At 41.9% G+C, this 14,803-nt stretch overlaps 2 protein-coding genes across 3 annotated transcripts; one reads left to right on the top strand and one right to left on the bottom strand.

Moving 5' to 3' along the window:
- Window positions 1–286: 286 nt before the first annotated feature.
- LOC129730249 (uncharacterized) lies at window positions 287–14,294 on the bottom strand. 2 transcript variants are annotated; one of them, XM_055689428.1, is made up of 11 exons: window positions 13,762–14,294; window positions 13,066–13,663; window positions 11,852–12,110; window positions 10,633–11,495; window positions 10,432–10,565; window positions 10,300–10,375; window positions 1,815–1,909; window positions 1,579–1,740; window positions 1,349–1,514; window positions 1,182–1,283; window positions 287–1,124 (listed from the first exon to the last, which is right to left on the bottom strand). In XM_055689428.1, the coding sequence occupies exons 2-11, from the start codon at window positions 13,178–13,180 to the stop codon at window positions 652–654; spliced, it is 2,445 nt and encodes an 814-aa protein (XP_055545403.1). In that variant the 5' UTR covers window positions 13,181–13,663; window positions 13,762–14,294; the 3' UTR covers window positions 287–651. The 2 variants fall into 2 exon arrangements, with proteins under 2 accessions (XP_055545403.1, XP_055545402.1); XM_055689427.1 differs by having other exon boundaries at window positions 13,775–14,294.
- LOC129730251 (cyclin-J) lies at window positions 7,717–9,117 on the top strand. Its single transcript, XM_055689429.1, has 3 exons — window positions 7,717–7,948; window positions 8,008–8,194; window positions 8,264–9,117. The coding sequence occupies exons 1-3, from the start codon at window positions 7,919–7,921 to the stop codon at window positions 8,971–8,973; spliced, it is 927 nt and encodes a 308-aa protein (XP_055545404.1). The 5' UTR covers window positions 7,717–7,918; the 3' UTR covers window positions 8,974–9,117.
- Window positions 14,295–14,803: the final 509 nt, after the last annotated feature.

Below are 14,803 nucleotides of genomic sequence, written 5' to 3'. Positions count from 1 at the left end.
CATAAAGTGGCTCTAACTTTGAGTGTATTAGTTTCATTTAAAAGCTTACAAAATTTTCTACTAGATACAGCTCTCAACAATCCATTGTCATTCGTTTTTACAACGATAAAATATATTACTGTCTTTGAAAAAATATATTTTACGGAAAATATGCAAAGGAATTTATTAGATATTTAAAATATGTATCATGATTAGCGAAATTTATGGGGACAAGAGAGTTTTGTAGACAGAGAGTTGGGCCCAGTAGTTCGGATATCTTCGGAAAGTGCTAAAAACAATCTTAAGCTGTATTTTTTCAGTTTAGGTACGATTCTTTTTTATTATTTTTAATCTATCAACATTCAATATATTCGTAAAACATTCCGCTTGTGCAGTACAGTTTCAGTAAAGTGGTTATCCAATAAGTTTGCCTTGGAGACTTTTTCGCTTCTAATAGAATTATTTTTGATCCGCCGATTTTTTTTTTAAATGGTTCTGCTTTAAGATGTTCCGTAAAGTGCAATCTTCGTTATTTAATTACTGAATAAAAAAAGATGTTCCAAAAACGATAGCGTGTGCCTAAGCGGGGTGATTTTTGTTTTGTTCTTTGTAAAAGTGAAAGGCGCAGGCAAAAACCGTAGAAAAAAGAAAACGTTACGTATCGAAAACCTCTTACTCGTGATGTCGCAAGCCACAAATCGAGATAAAAGTGCTGAAATTTTGGAGATGACATGCCGGAACGACGGTGTATGCGATTCGAGCTATGTTGGACGGTGAGCTGAGGAAACTTTCGATTGCTTCTACCAGGGACTGCACGGAAACGCTGGCCCCCACCTGGTAGAAGAAGCGCAGATGCACGGTTGGCTTGGAATATTCCGCCTCCTGATGCGGATGACTGCTGCCGCTTGTGCCATCTGTCGTGTGATGATGGTGATGCTGATGTTGGTAATGATGATCATCCGACGACGAGGAACAGGATTCGTTCGAGGGACTATTCCCCATCGGGTAGTCCTGGAGTAACTTCCGCAGCACGTACGCTATAGTGTCGTGGATCTGCTCGCGGCTGATTGCCTGTGCAGTCTGATTGTGACGCTGCATGAAGTCATCGCTCAATTCCGCTAGTTTGGTTGATGAAGATGCTAGACCTAGCAAAATATTGAATGTTACGTTCTATCACTTTAGGACTACGATTGCAAACAAACCTGTGGAAACGTAACACACAACTGCCGCACAATTGTTCTCATAATTCCATCGTCTTCGGATGGAAATTGTGTAGTCAGCTATGGAGCAACCCGTTTCTTCGTCTGTTAATAGAGATAACGATAAGATGATTAGGGGGTAAAAAACCTGCTGCCACGCCACTACTTACAGTCAAACTTGTCGTTGTGCGTGTGTGCCCAGACTTGCCACTCAACTAGGGCGCCTCGTGGTAAGGCCGGAACTACGATGTAATCGATTATGGCATTAGCCGTCCGTCGCTCCCACTGACGGCGGGCTTCCGAGATATAGCTTGGATTAGTAACAAAACAAATTCCCTGCGAAAGAGAAATGCCAAAGTAAAGGAACGCTGGGTTTCAACGAACGGATTAAAACACCAACCTGAACGACATCCCGCAACAGACCCTGAGCGTGCATCGCACTTGCTATTCGACTTATGTGACGTAGTGTAAGTTTGCACTGTTGCCTTATACCGCCCTCGATGATGGTCATGCTACCCGGGACCAAGGCGATTTGACCCGAAATGTACGTTATGTGACCGACCTAAGATAAGTTAATCAAAATTAAAATTGGCGATCAGACCAACCGATTGGATTAGTGTTGAATGAATATCGCACCTTTGTCGATTGACTATAAGTTCCGATATTGGCTGGGGCCCAGTGGGAAATTCCCTGAACGTGCATCGTGTGTCTTTTGTGCTGCAGCTCCGAAGCTGCATAATCATAAAAAGAAAGTTATAACAGTTATTGAATTGTTAATCTCAAATGTGAGGTAAATCAATAATGATTATGAGGATTTAATCTTGAAACACAGTATTGCTAGCTAACGATCACTTGTATTTTTACAATATTTAGTATACGATTAAAGGGCAGAAACTAAAATTTTTGGAACAGTATATCAAAACATGTTTGTGAATTCATCAAACATTGAAGTTGCGAGAACTTTGGTTGTAACGCGGGTAACTATCGCAATCGAACGAACGAACAGCCAACGGTTTAAAATGGATTTCGGAAGATATAATAATCAGGTGTTATCTTTAACAATTTAACTTTGACTCTATTCTAATATTGGCGGGGATTGGGTTTTTATAGGATTTATAACAATGAGCAATGTAGTTAAGAGAGGGAGAGAGCTGGCTATGGCGCCAATTATGTAGCGATGCACTTTCGTCGCGCGGGAAACGATTTATACCACTCTCGATCGAAGATTGTAGGGTGGCTCGACGTTGCGGCGCCAACATAATCCGCCCACCAAATTACGGTTAGTAATTTCTGTTCCATTACGACCCGCTACAAGTTCATTTACATCTAGCGGGAAATGATAAAGCTTTTTGATGTCGCGACGAAATACTCCGGTGGACATTTTAAATGGAACTACTCGCACAAATCCATCAGTTCCAGGATGCAGCAGAAACACGCGTTCCATGGGCCGCTGTTGGGGTTTTGCGTTTTCAACGACGAATAGCACAAAGTCAATTTCGGCCAGATTGAGGGATGATCTCTGCCACTTTTCTAAATGCGCCGCTCGCGTTCCGAAGCAGATAAACAGAGCGATGTACTTGTTGGATGGTACAGTTCTGCGGCCAAAAATATCCACCGGACCAGCATAGTCCACGCCAGTAATGGAGAAGGGTAAAAGTGGTTGAAGACAATTCGCTGGTAGTTGTCTCATTTGCGGCACGATACGAGCTGACCAAGTGCGATCGCAGACCACAAAATTTTGACACACCTTGCGAGTAGCGCTGATACCACGAAGTATCCAAAAACGTCCTCGAACGGACGCTAAGAGTAACTGCAGACCACAGTGCAAATTTTCTTGGTGAGAATGTAACAGTATTGAAGCGGTTAGTATTGAATTTTGATGTAGTAAAACAGTATGCCTTTTATCGACGCTTAATTCCGATTGCTGCAGCCGTCCGCCCACCCTGACGAGGCCGTTTTCATCCAGGAACGGGTTGAGCTGGTGCAAAGACCTGCCGCGTTTCACTCCGTGTCTCGATTGTAGTTGGCCAAGCTGTTGAACGCATTTGATGCCCGGATAAAAAGCGCCTTTCGTGCCAAACGTTGCTGTGTTTAAGTGATACTCTTTACCGGGTTCTTCTTTCGACCAACTCCACAGAATTTTGAAAAAATCACGACGCTGCCAAACCTTAGGATAAATCTGCTTCGTATCACCAGCAAGTACGACAGGTGGCAAACGAAAACGAAGCAAAGTGTTTATCAATGAGTCCTGTACTTCTGGGTCACACATAAGAGTGTCTTTTAAAGAGAGTCCATTCAAAACTCTAGCATAAGCATCAAAAACCACTCGGCATTTTGTGGCTGAGCTGGTGGTTTTAATCTCACGATAGCGTGAGAGATACACGCATTTTTTGGGTGACTTGTTCTCTTCTACTAACAACTTGTGGCCGAGATCAATGTAATCATGCATGAATTCATCGTGCTTAGCTTTAGGAGATGGATATCGGTCCAACTTTCTTTCGATATGGTTAAGTCTTTTCTCCACAATTGGCCTCGACTCTCCCAGTTCAGTCGAGTCTGATAGTAACGGGAGCCGTACTTCCAATTTACAGCACTTATCTCGAATGGTATTCTCCGTAAAATGTTTCTCGCAACGTTGTTCCTCATCAGTGAGATGATGATCGTTTGATCGTTTGTCCTCTATCTCGCAGAACGTTTGCTTATGCGGAGAAAGATTATCCTTGGCGGAGATTAGCAAACAGGTCGGAGAGTGAGAGTCATATGACGGCTTAGACTCATGATAGCGGCCGGCAATCACCCATCCGAGCTTTGTATTCTGTAGTATGGGTAGCCTGTTGTCTGGACTGAGGACAATTTTGCCGGGCTCAAGCAACTGAAAGAATAACTCAGTTCCGAGAAGAACATCTATTTTACCCGGGCAATGGAATAGTGGATCCGCCAGGGGTATTGAGAGGGGAATAGGCCAATCTTGAGTGTTTACTGGTTTGCATGGGAGAAATTTTGTTATTCTCTCCAATACAAGGCAAGGCACGGAGGTTCGATAGTTCGTGCAGCGAGATGTGATAACGATGTCTGCAATTCGATCTGCGTGAGCGGTAGCTGCCGAGATGCCTTCCAGATCCACATTAGCATGCGAGGTGTCGATACCAAGCTGCTTACGGAGGCTATCACTGATAAAGTTGACTTGCGATGCGCTATCCAAAACAGCGCGACAGGCATGAGGATGCCCTTTTTTATTTAGGACGTTAATAGCCACTGTAGCTAGGAGGACGTTTGCGGAGCCAAGGCCACCAGCAGAATCTAGTGCCGAAATAAATGATTGCGCGGATTGTAGCTGATCGGTTGATGATTCAGCCGTGTTTGGTGTTTGTGAACCAGTGATAGGTGGATGCAGCAAAGTGTGATGTGGAAAGTTACATTTTCTACATGAACCAGCTTTGCAGCTGCTACCGGGATGTGTTTTGAGACAGTTTCGGCACAGTTTTAATCGATTTACTTGAGCTAGTCGTTCGTGATAGCTCATGTGAATAAATTTGCCGCACTGAAATAGGTGATGATATTGTGCTGAGCAGACTTCACAAAATGTGGGGTTTGTCGTGACGAATTTTGTTACTTCTCTAGCAGGAAATTTTGCGGGTACGAATGTTTTAGGTTTATTCGGATGCGCCGATTGCAAAGCGAAACTTCTTGCTTCAACAAATTTTAGAAAACGCGTTAGGGTAATCTCTTCTTCCTTCATTTCGGCAATTTTTTGACACCATAGCTGTTTGGTATCGGGATCCACCTTTTCGCTCAGTATAAAAAGCAACCATGTATCACGATCCTCTCTAGCCATGGCTTTGAGCGCTCGGAGAACTTCATCTGACACGTCATGCAGTGCTCGCAAGCCACTGGCAGAGGCAAACGAAAGCGGTGGTTGCGATAGAAATCGTTGTATATGCTTGCTCGCTATTTCACGGGGTTTATCATACCGGGATGCCAACTTTTCTAAAGCAGGTTTATAATTCGCGTCTTCGATTTTAAGGTGTGAAATTAAAGAAGGCGCCTCACCAGCGAGGTTGGTTTTTAAAAAGTATAATTTTTGGCTATCTTTTAGCGTTGGATTTTGCTCGACCAAGCTATCGAAAAGATCTTTAAACGACTGCCACTCGAGATAGTCTCCACTAAATTTAGGGATATTCACCTGGGGCAACTTCAGGTCCGGGAGTCGAGATGCATCGGGAGGCATGACGGCCGCATGCATTGCAGGTGAAACCATGTTAGCGGACATGATGCGAAGAAATTCGGCTTGCTGATCTGCTAATTGCTGGATGACATCTTGCTGGGAGGGCACAGAGGGAGCAGGCTGGTCGCGATTTTTAACGATTTTCAACAGTTTTAATAATCGGGTTTTCAGACCGATATAGCAACTCTCGAACTTGCCTTGACGGCTCATGGCTTCGTCGTATGCACTTTCTTCTTCGCACAGGTCCAAAATTTTCTTATGTACGCCGCAAAAGGCCATCCACACTTCACTCAGAGCATCTAACTCAGTTTGTAAGTCAATTTCGTCGACCGCTTCTGGTCGGATTTTTTCCACTGTTTCCGAAATGCGCTTCAGGCGGGGTTCTAATGATTTACGTTCGCGGATAAGTCGATCCATCTTGGTGGATTTCGCGCACTTTTTGTCCAAATGTCTCTTCTTTAGCTCAAACTCTCTTCGGATCACTATTATGCCGATCGGCAGAAGCACTATTTAGCGGCAACGGGGCCAATTCACGGGCACTAGCGATCACTTTCTACGCGGTTCCGGGCGAAACTTTTCGCAATCCGGTTCGAAGGACCATATGAAGTTGCGAGAACTTTGGTTGTAACGCGGGTAACTATCGCAATCGAACGAACGAACAGCCAACGGTTTAAAATGGATTTCGGAAGATATAATAATCAGGTGTTATCTTTAACAATTTAACTTTGACTCTATTCTAATATTGGCGGGGATTGGGTTTTTATAGGATTTATAACAATGAGCAATGTAGTTAAGAGAGGGAGAGAGCTGGCTATGGCGCCAATTATGTAGCGATGCACTTTCGTCGCGCGGGAAACGATTTATACCACTCTCGATCGAAGATTGTAGGGTGGCTCGACGTTGCGGCGCCAACAAACATTTTGCAATGTTTCTAAATTTATGGAAGTTATAACGGCGGCTCAAATTTTTGTGAATTGCGAAGGCAAAAACTAACCAACCGATTTGATCGATTAGAAGATGAAGCATGAAAAATACCGTCCTGCGTTGATACGAATTTCAAACGGTGTTACCGTTTGTATAGAATTAAGTTTTTTCAAATTTGCGGAGGAAAAGTAAAATACCTTTCGAGCAAAAGTCTGCATATTCTGGAAAATATCTTTTGGAAAACGAGTTTCGGAGAAAAAATTTTCCTGGGATTATTATACAAATATTTATCACAGTTTTCTCAACCGAGCGTGGTTAATTGCAGCGGTTTCAGAAATTCTTTTGGGGGGGTCGCGAAGCTCTCTGTGCTTCACGAAGGGGACCGCGGAGCTTTTTGTGTTTAGCAAAAAGGGCCGCGAAACCAAAAAGGTTGAAAACCACCGAATTAGAGCACTCGTAATTCGGTGTTGTCGATGATCAACAATAAATTTCGCCAAACATGTGGAATGGGTGGGACATGGCTTGATTTTGAGATCCCGTTTGGGTGTCCTAATTCATTTTCTAGTATTCGTTTTGATTTTCTTAAGACATTCAATTCTGTAGCAAACTTTTATTCAAGTTATACACACTTGAAAATTTATTGCCAGGTCTCGGTAATGTTTGCCGAGAATGGCACCACTGAGTGCTCGGTTAATAAAATAATGACAGCTGTCACATTTTATCGTATATCTCGATTCAACCTAACTGAAATTTCGGCATCAAATATTACCGAGCTATCACTATACCGAGATTACGGATATTTTGTGCCGTAATTTTAGTTAGGTGAACCGAGATTTTCGAAAAAAATGTGAAAGCTATCATTATTTTCTAATCGAACACTCAGTGGTGCCAGTGGGTATTTTAAGTGGGTAAGCCAATTTTTTTATTTGATTTTTTTTTACTGAAATAAACTTTGTTAATGCAGGTTAAAATTGAAATATTTTTTAAAACCGAAGATTCCTACACATTTTCACAAGATCTGCAGATTTTATACCGAGCCATTGGCATCCCTATACCGAGTAACAGTGAATGACAATGAACTGATGTACTGGGCTCAAATTAATTTGTGACCGCTGTCAGTAGTAAGATAAAGATGTATGAAAAGAGAGGGTGATATGCTATCTCGTTTACACATATGTTGAGATGTTAGCCCTTGAAACATGGCGCGATGCCAAAGAAGTGTTTTATACCTACAGATGATGAGTAAGATTTTTATAAATTCAAATAAGATTGTAATGTGACATCCCTGCTCCCAAGTCAGTGTGTGTTGTGCACATAATCAAGTACCTTCTGTTTTTTAGACTTTGTCCTTTTACAATTTTTCGTGCAGTCATCTGTCAAAGGTCAAACAACATTCGTGCAGATAAAAGACGGTGAAAATTTTGGCACACTTTCGCAGCTTAGGAATGTCGTGTCGGTCAGAGTCTTCCGTCATCGCGAATGGCAGTGTGGAATGTGTTAATTGAAACGTTTTATTTGTTATTTTGCAATGAATGAACTTAAATTCTGCTTTTAAAATAAAGACCAAATACTTAGAAAGAATAGGGAAGATATGGAAATACAGTTTCACGATAATTCGACGGTATGTAATACTGGTGGAGTTCACTTTTGATTAGCTTTTAAGCCTTTTTTGTTTACCAGCTGCTCTACTTCGGGGAGCAATGCACCGAGTACAGCGACGAGATTATCTGGATCTTGCAAGAAACAGAGTTAAATCGACTTACGATGCGTTACACATCACCACAACTGCGGTACCGCGATGTGATGGTCAATTTTATTCGGAGTATCGGAGAATGCGAGCTACTTCGAAGATCTACTGTTCATTTGGGTATTTGAAAAATAATTATAATTCAACTTTGGAAAGCGATAAAAAAGCTTGCACCGTTTTTAATTACAGCCATCTATCTCTTAGATGCCTTCATGGACAACCACAGTATTAATGATAATCGTTTAAATCTCGTCGCCTTGTCCTGTTTGCTGCTGGCAGCCAAAATGGAAGAAAACGAGCCAAACGTTCCAACGCTAGCCAGTATGAATGAATTGGTCAGGAACCAGTATCCTTATTCAGATTTCATCCTACTCGAGGTGCTCCTACTAAAGTTTTTCAACTGGCACCTGATAATTCCTACGGCAGCCACCTTTGCGGAATTTTGGCTGTTGAACGTTGTAGGAAAATCGGATTTTTCTATGTCAATTAGCGACGAAACGTTTTTCGAACGGCGCGCTCGAGCAATTGAACTCGTTCTGGAGTATCTCGACCTAACGCTTACGGATATCAAAATGACTAACATCCGGCCATCGCTGTTGGCCTCCGCCTGTCTGGCTGCTGCACGTTCGTCACTACCAGTACAGATGGTATGGACCGAAACCATGGAAGAATTAACCGGTTACTCATACCATGAAATAGCAACCCTGACTCGGGAGCTGATGAACTGGAGAGCATGTTTGATTGCGAAGGAAACTGCATGTCGTAAGCGATCGGCTTGTGATTCTGGTTATCTGACAGAGTTCCCTGCCGACGCCGACGAAAGCGACGACTTCGAGTTCGACACGGAGGAAAGTGACGACGATATTGCTTTCGTTCTTAGCTGTAAGCGACCTAAGTAGGCCAAACATCGTATGGATGAAATTTGTTTGCGTGAGATGGTTATAAAAACATTAAAGTAGAAAAAGAATCGGTTGTGTAATGTTTTCTCCAAACCCAGTTTCCGAAGGTAATACTCTCCAGAATGCACTACATCCTCGAAAGTGTTTCAAGTGAGTAATAACTAATAAACTCATAAATATTATTCACTGCGCTTTCATATGTCATTTGAGAAGCTAAAATTCAAAAATAGCAGGTAATTTTCATGTATTTTTGAATGCGATGCAGACGCATTATGAAAGGCAAAAAAACGCGGTGGCTCTTAACCCTTAAATGCTCACGACATTAAAAAATCATTTAAAAACATAAAATCTTTGTTTAACAGGTTTACTGCTCTAAAACTAACCAATATGCATAAAAAAAATTGAAAGATTTACTTTTTATTGTGCAAATATTATCATGTTGTTTTTAAACAACACTGTGACTTCATCGCAGAATAAAGTCGAAACAATTACTTTTGTTAACAGTAACTGTAAAATTGACCTTTTGTTAGTATAATTACTGATAATTCAGACATTTTCACTAACCACTAACCTTATTTTAAAATTTATTTACAAAGACAGTCAGCACCAGTCGGAAATCTTGCCATGTTTTTTTTCGTTTCTGAGATTTTGACAGCTAACATAAAAACAATACATTAAAATACAGCACTTCCAGCAGTTAAGTTTTCTTCGTTAGAGTCTAGAGAGCTGTTCTAAATAATTATATTTCTAAAAATACTGAAATATATATATTTTAAACGTTTTTAGTAGTGTTGTTTTAAAACAACATTGCGCATTTAAGGGTTAACAAAATTTTGATAAATTATTATTTTTTATGTTTAATAATGAGCAACCATATTGAAGCACATAAACATACAAGTTTTGGAAAAGTTACCACTGGCTTTTTTTTCTTGGCAAGAAAAGGTACCAACCGAATTTTCACTGTGGAAAAATAAAGGAGTCCTTGTCAGGGTGCATAAGGCTTGACGTTAGTCTCCAACAATATGATCAATTGTTTTGGCCGTGAGAAAGAAATGAAATTTTTAATTTCGGCTCTTTCCAATGTTCGCATTATTGTGTAAGTTAGCAAGAAGATGCAAATTGCCAATGTTTATGAAACTACTGCTACTAAATCCACTGGTGGATTGTTGCCTACTAGTAGCTCTATATTCTTGGAATTATTTCGTCTACCTTTTTGATACTTGCTTAGGGAGATATGCCAATCACATTAAAAATATTTGTGGATATTCGGTTTTGAAATGTTTTCTCAATTTTCACCACGTAGAAAAAAATGATGGGTATACTTACATGATCTTTCCCGATTGTATGCTACAGCTTCTAGCACAACGTGGCAGTTTTCCGGAAGAGGGCATTCCACACATACCTTCGAAGACGAAAAAATCATTAATAGCAACTACGGCTAATAAAAAACTAGCTTACTCTTGTCGGTGGGTTGGTAAACCCAAACACTTTGGAATAGATCTCGTTCAGAAATGAGTATTCGTTCATATCACGCATATACATAGTAATATAGCAAATTTGACGAAGCGAAAAGGAATTAGAGGTTACCAAATCTGGTGGTAGAAAGTAAGTTTTAGAAAAATTGGCAAATACATTTTTTTCACTCATATAAAATCATACCTTCCAATGACGCAAGTGCGATTTCCATTGCTTGACTAGAGGTCTCCGCTACACCCTGAATGCCTGCCACCCACATCCAGCCCTTGCAGTTGACTATAGCTCGCGGATGGTTCGTGAGGGGTCCTTTCTCTCGCTCACATTCGTTGGTACTCGTTCGAGCAGTATAATCGATCCCGCCGCTACTGCCTTCCTCACCACCGTTGTCTATGCTAAGCCGTTTGGTTATAATTTTTACCGGCGACCGAGGAGGCACTAATTCCTTAGTGCAATCTTTGGTTATGCTGTTACTGCGAGATACACCACCGCCACCGTCAATCTTGTTAAGATCGTCTTTACTGAAAGAATTCCGCATAACCGCCACCCGGGCGTTGGTTTCTTTCTCGATTAACTCTAGCTCGGTCTCGTTCAGGTCCGGATCGCTCAGGTCGCTGTAGCTGCTCTCGTTCAAATCAGCAATGAAGTCAAGAGAGTTCTTAATTACTACCGTCTCGGCACGTTCTTTTGGCAACAGTCGGAGCTTGGTAAAGTTAAGATAGCCCACCGGACAGACCGGATCGGCGGAACTTATCACCGTTTGCACGTCGTCAACGACGATGCGACTTTTAAACAGCGGACAGTCGAGGGTGAACGTCTCGTACTCTCCACCCTCGCCGCAAACATTTAAACCGTACTTGTCTTTCATTTTAAGCAGGTGCGGCTGCATCTCCTTGAGCGATTTGCCCAGATGCCTGTCCGGCATCAATCCTAGTGCAGCCACTTTAATAATGATGGCATACACCTGGCAGTCGATCATCTCTTGTAAGAGCTCGGTTTGATCCCGTCGCCATAGATAGGCCAGCGAAATGAGCTGCAAGCGGTTGCAACTGGAAAGAAGAAAATCAATTTAAGCTAGATAGTCAAAAAGCTCAATGTGAATCAAATTGTCATCGGTTACGTAAATGACAGCACAAGACTAAAAACAGTTCCATAAATAACAAATTTGGACTAGATAGTTAATAGGTTCAACGTGATTCGAATCGTCATCCATTACGTAAACGATAGCACAAGACCAAAACCAGTTTCGTGACAACGTGATCTAAATCGTACGCCTGTTGGAGTTATCTTTCATGAGCAGATAGATGCAGGGCATGCATTGTGCTAGACTGCACTGTCGGCTGCCTTCTGTCTTTGGCTGCTGCTAAGAACAGGCTTTATTATGTGTCAATCAATGCACACTTACACATTCTCCACCCGAACACGCTGATAGTCGGATAGAATGGCTCCAACGGCAACCGCTTCCACCTGTTGTTCCTCCTTCACCTGGCGCAGCAACTCGTACAGATCTTCGACCTCGTCGTCCTCGGTCGGTTCGTAGTTGCCCTTGGTGTTGATCGAATTGCCACGGGTGATCTTCCGGTACAGAGGTAATTCCATTGCTTGCGCCAACATTTCGATGCCCTGGTGGCCAACCGTCTGGTACATGTAGCTGTCGAGTTCATCTGTGGAAGGGTGTACCGAAAAGTTTAACATTATATTCAATTTAAACATGGATAAAAACTTTATTCACAGGTGGAGGTACAAAATTTCTCCATTCAAAAATAATTTCCTAAAATGGCGTATGCATTTTGGCGTAGGCCTCATTCAAAGCATTGCGGCTCAGAAACCTTTGCTTATACAGATAAACTGTCTGAGAATGAACTGTAGGGATAACTGCGGGAGCAATGATAATCCTGGTTTTCGAAGTATTCAGTGAAGTAACGTTTTGTCACTTGTTCGAAACTTGATTCTGTCGCATATGGTAGGGGTATATGGTAGGGGTATAGCCCAACATATTGCAGGTCAAATACGGTTACAAGTATTGCCACGATTCAGTAAAAAAGCAAAGCTTCACCAATCCATTGGACGCTGACCCGTCGTGGCAAGCGGCGGCCTCTTGCAAGTTTCCTAGATGAATTCACCAGTAGAGGTTAACGAATCGATGTCTTTAATACATTAAAATTTCTCCGATTGCAGTATCGCACCGTGAACATTCAATGTTTCGCATTCCCTGTTTGCTCTTATAGGTATATCTGATCTTCTACAGTGGGGGTATACTATTTCAAATGATAAGCTGATTATTCGTAAAGCTGATATTGCTAATAAACAATACAAACGAAAGTTTTGGTAAAAGATACCTGTGCTCGCTGTATCACAGAAGTAAACGAATATATCTGTGAAATCAGCTTCGTTGATAAAAATATTATTAAATGAAACCTCTCCAAAAATGCATTTAAAAACCATTATCAGTACATGCTGTTAAAATTAATTAGGGGTTAAGTAGCAGTCGGCATTGAGTAATCATTCACGTTTACGTATTCAATATGTGCTAATCACATGCCCAAAACACGGGGGAGAAAGCAGACTGTGCTATCAGCACAGCCATAAAACGGACAGCGAAATGAAGGTTCTACCCACCTTTATCTTTCGGGTGCAAGTTGGCCAACGCTATCACCTGATGTCCTTCCGCCGTCACCTGCATCATATTGTAGGTACTGTCCTTGCCCCCACTGACGAGCGCTACGACTCGCATTTTGGAGTTACACTTTTTTCGTACTCGTATCGCGCAAAAACGAGCCGCACAATCCGCGAGTAGAAGGTGTGTGTATGTGTACAGACGGAATTACTTTGTTGCTGCTGCTGCTGGGCGATAAGACACCAAACGAGCCGAAAATATATCCGACCCGGGTAACAAAACAAACGCGCTAAACTCTATAGTCAATAGGACTCTGTGTATAAGTAATATATGATGGAAATAAAAACTCAACAACTGAAAACATTAACAATGTACGAACGCAGCTAACACATCACTACAAGTTGTCTTCCACCATTCTAGCCGCACTTTTCTCAGTCACTTGGTTCTGTCTCACTGGGACCGACATCTAGCAGCTGTTTCCACTTTCAATTATTTTTCGCAGTTGATTAGGTTGATTAGCGGGCAGATATGCTATTCCATACGACGTCGACGAACTTCACTTGCCTTCCTTTCCCTTCAGCGGGGCAAACCTCAACGTATCTATAATAGGTGTTATGATATGCATTACAAATACAAGCGATTGATCTGCGACAGTGGCTGAATTTGGCAGCGAAAACATTTTTTCTTTCTCTACCTACCAGGGGAACCTACCCTTTTCGCCCCGATGATGCTGCTAGCTAATTGTAGCTTCTTATCATTGGAGCTTCCCGCAATCTACTGGATGATAGGGAACGTACGAATAATGCACTACTTTATTGCATTTCCTTTTACTGACAATATTATTGTTCCCGTCTCGCTATAACCGCCGTCGTTGTAGTCGTCATCTCGTGCTAATAAATCACTAAACACACGGGCGCCTGCTGCTTCACGCGCAAATTCCGTCGCACCGCAATTTGCTAGACAAATGATTGGAATGATAACAGCTCCGTCAATGGAAAACACTTAACAAAGTAGACTTTTTTTTCTTTATAATAAATGTAGCTGCGGTTGCTTAACACTAAGCAGAACTTGAATAGAAATTTTGTTGCTCAATAAACGATTTTGACACTTCTCCTCGCGAGCAAAAGACGACTGGTAAGGAAAAAAGGAAGAAAATGTGGGTGGGTTGTCTGCCGGGCGCGAGGATGTGAGCTTATGTGGTGGAGGGGAAAATGTTTTGATGATTGACATAACGGTATTGTTGTTGCAATGCGAGCAGTGTTGACAGACAAGTAAAATAGTTCAATGAGTCCAACGAATTATTCGAGAAGTTAAGGCGCTTTTACGACCGTCACACATTGTGCGCGTTTAGTAGGTATGTTTTTAACGGAAGCTACAATGTAACCTAATGATTTAAATTTGTCCCGCATCTCGTGAAACGTTTTTACGGTTCCATTACAGCTGCCGAGTCGGCTCGATTCGCTTATGTATTTCAAATGAGACGAAATACTCGTCCGAGCTTCTCTAAACTCGTCCAACTACTCTAATCTCTTAATGTTGGTCGTTACTTCTCGAACACGGGCGACATTTCCGTACACTCTGAAAAAAAATGCACGTAAAATTTACCGGGAAAAGTGACTGATTCTCATCCACCTTCTTTTCACGTAACTTTTGCCGATTTATTGAAAGCCGACCATGTGTTAGTGTGTTAGTGTCACCTTCAGTGTCAATCGTCTACGTGTTGGTCAGGTTACTATAACC

Source organism: Wyeomyia smithii, chromosome 3, assembly GCF_029784165.1.
Source record: "Wyeomyia smithii strain HCP4-BCI-WySm-NY-G18 chromosome 3, ASM2978416v1, whole genome shotgun sequence".
Taxonomy (NCBI): Eukaryota; Metazoa; Arthropoda; class Insecta; order Diptera; family Culicidae; genus Wyeomyia; species Wyeomyia smithii.
The sequence above is the reverse complement of the archived record's forward strand: the minus strand, read 5'-3'. Positions and strand labels throughout refer to the sequence as shown.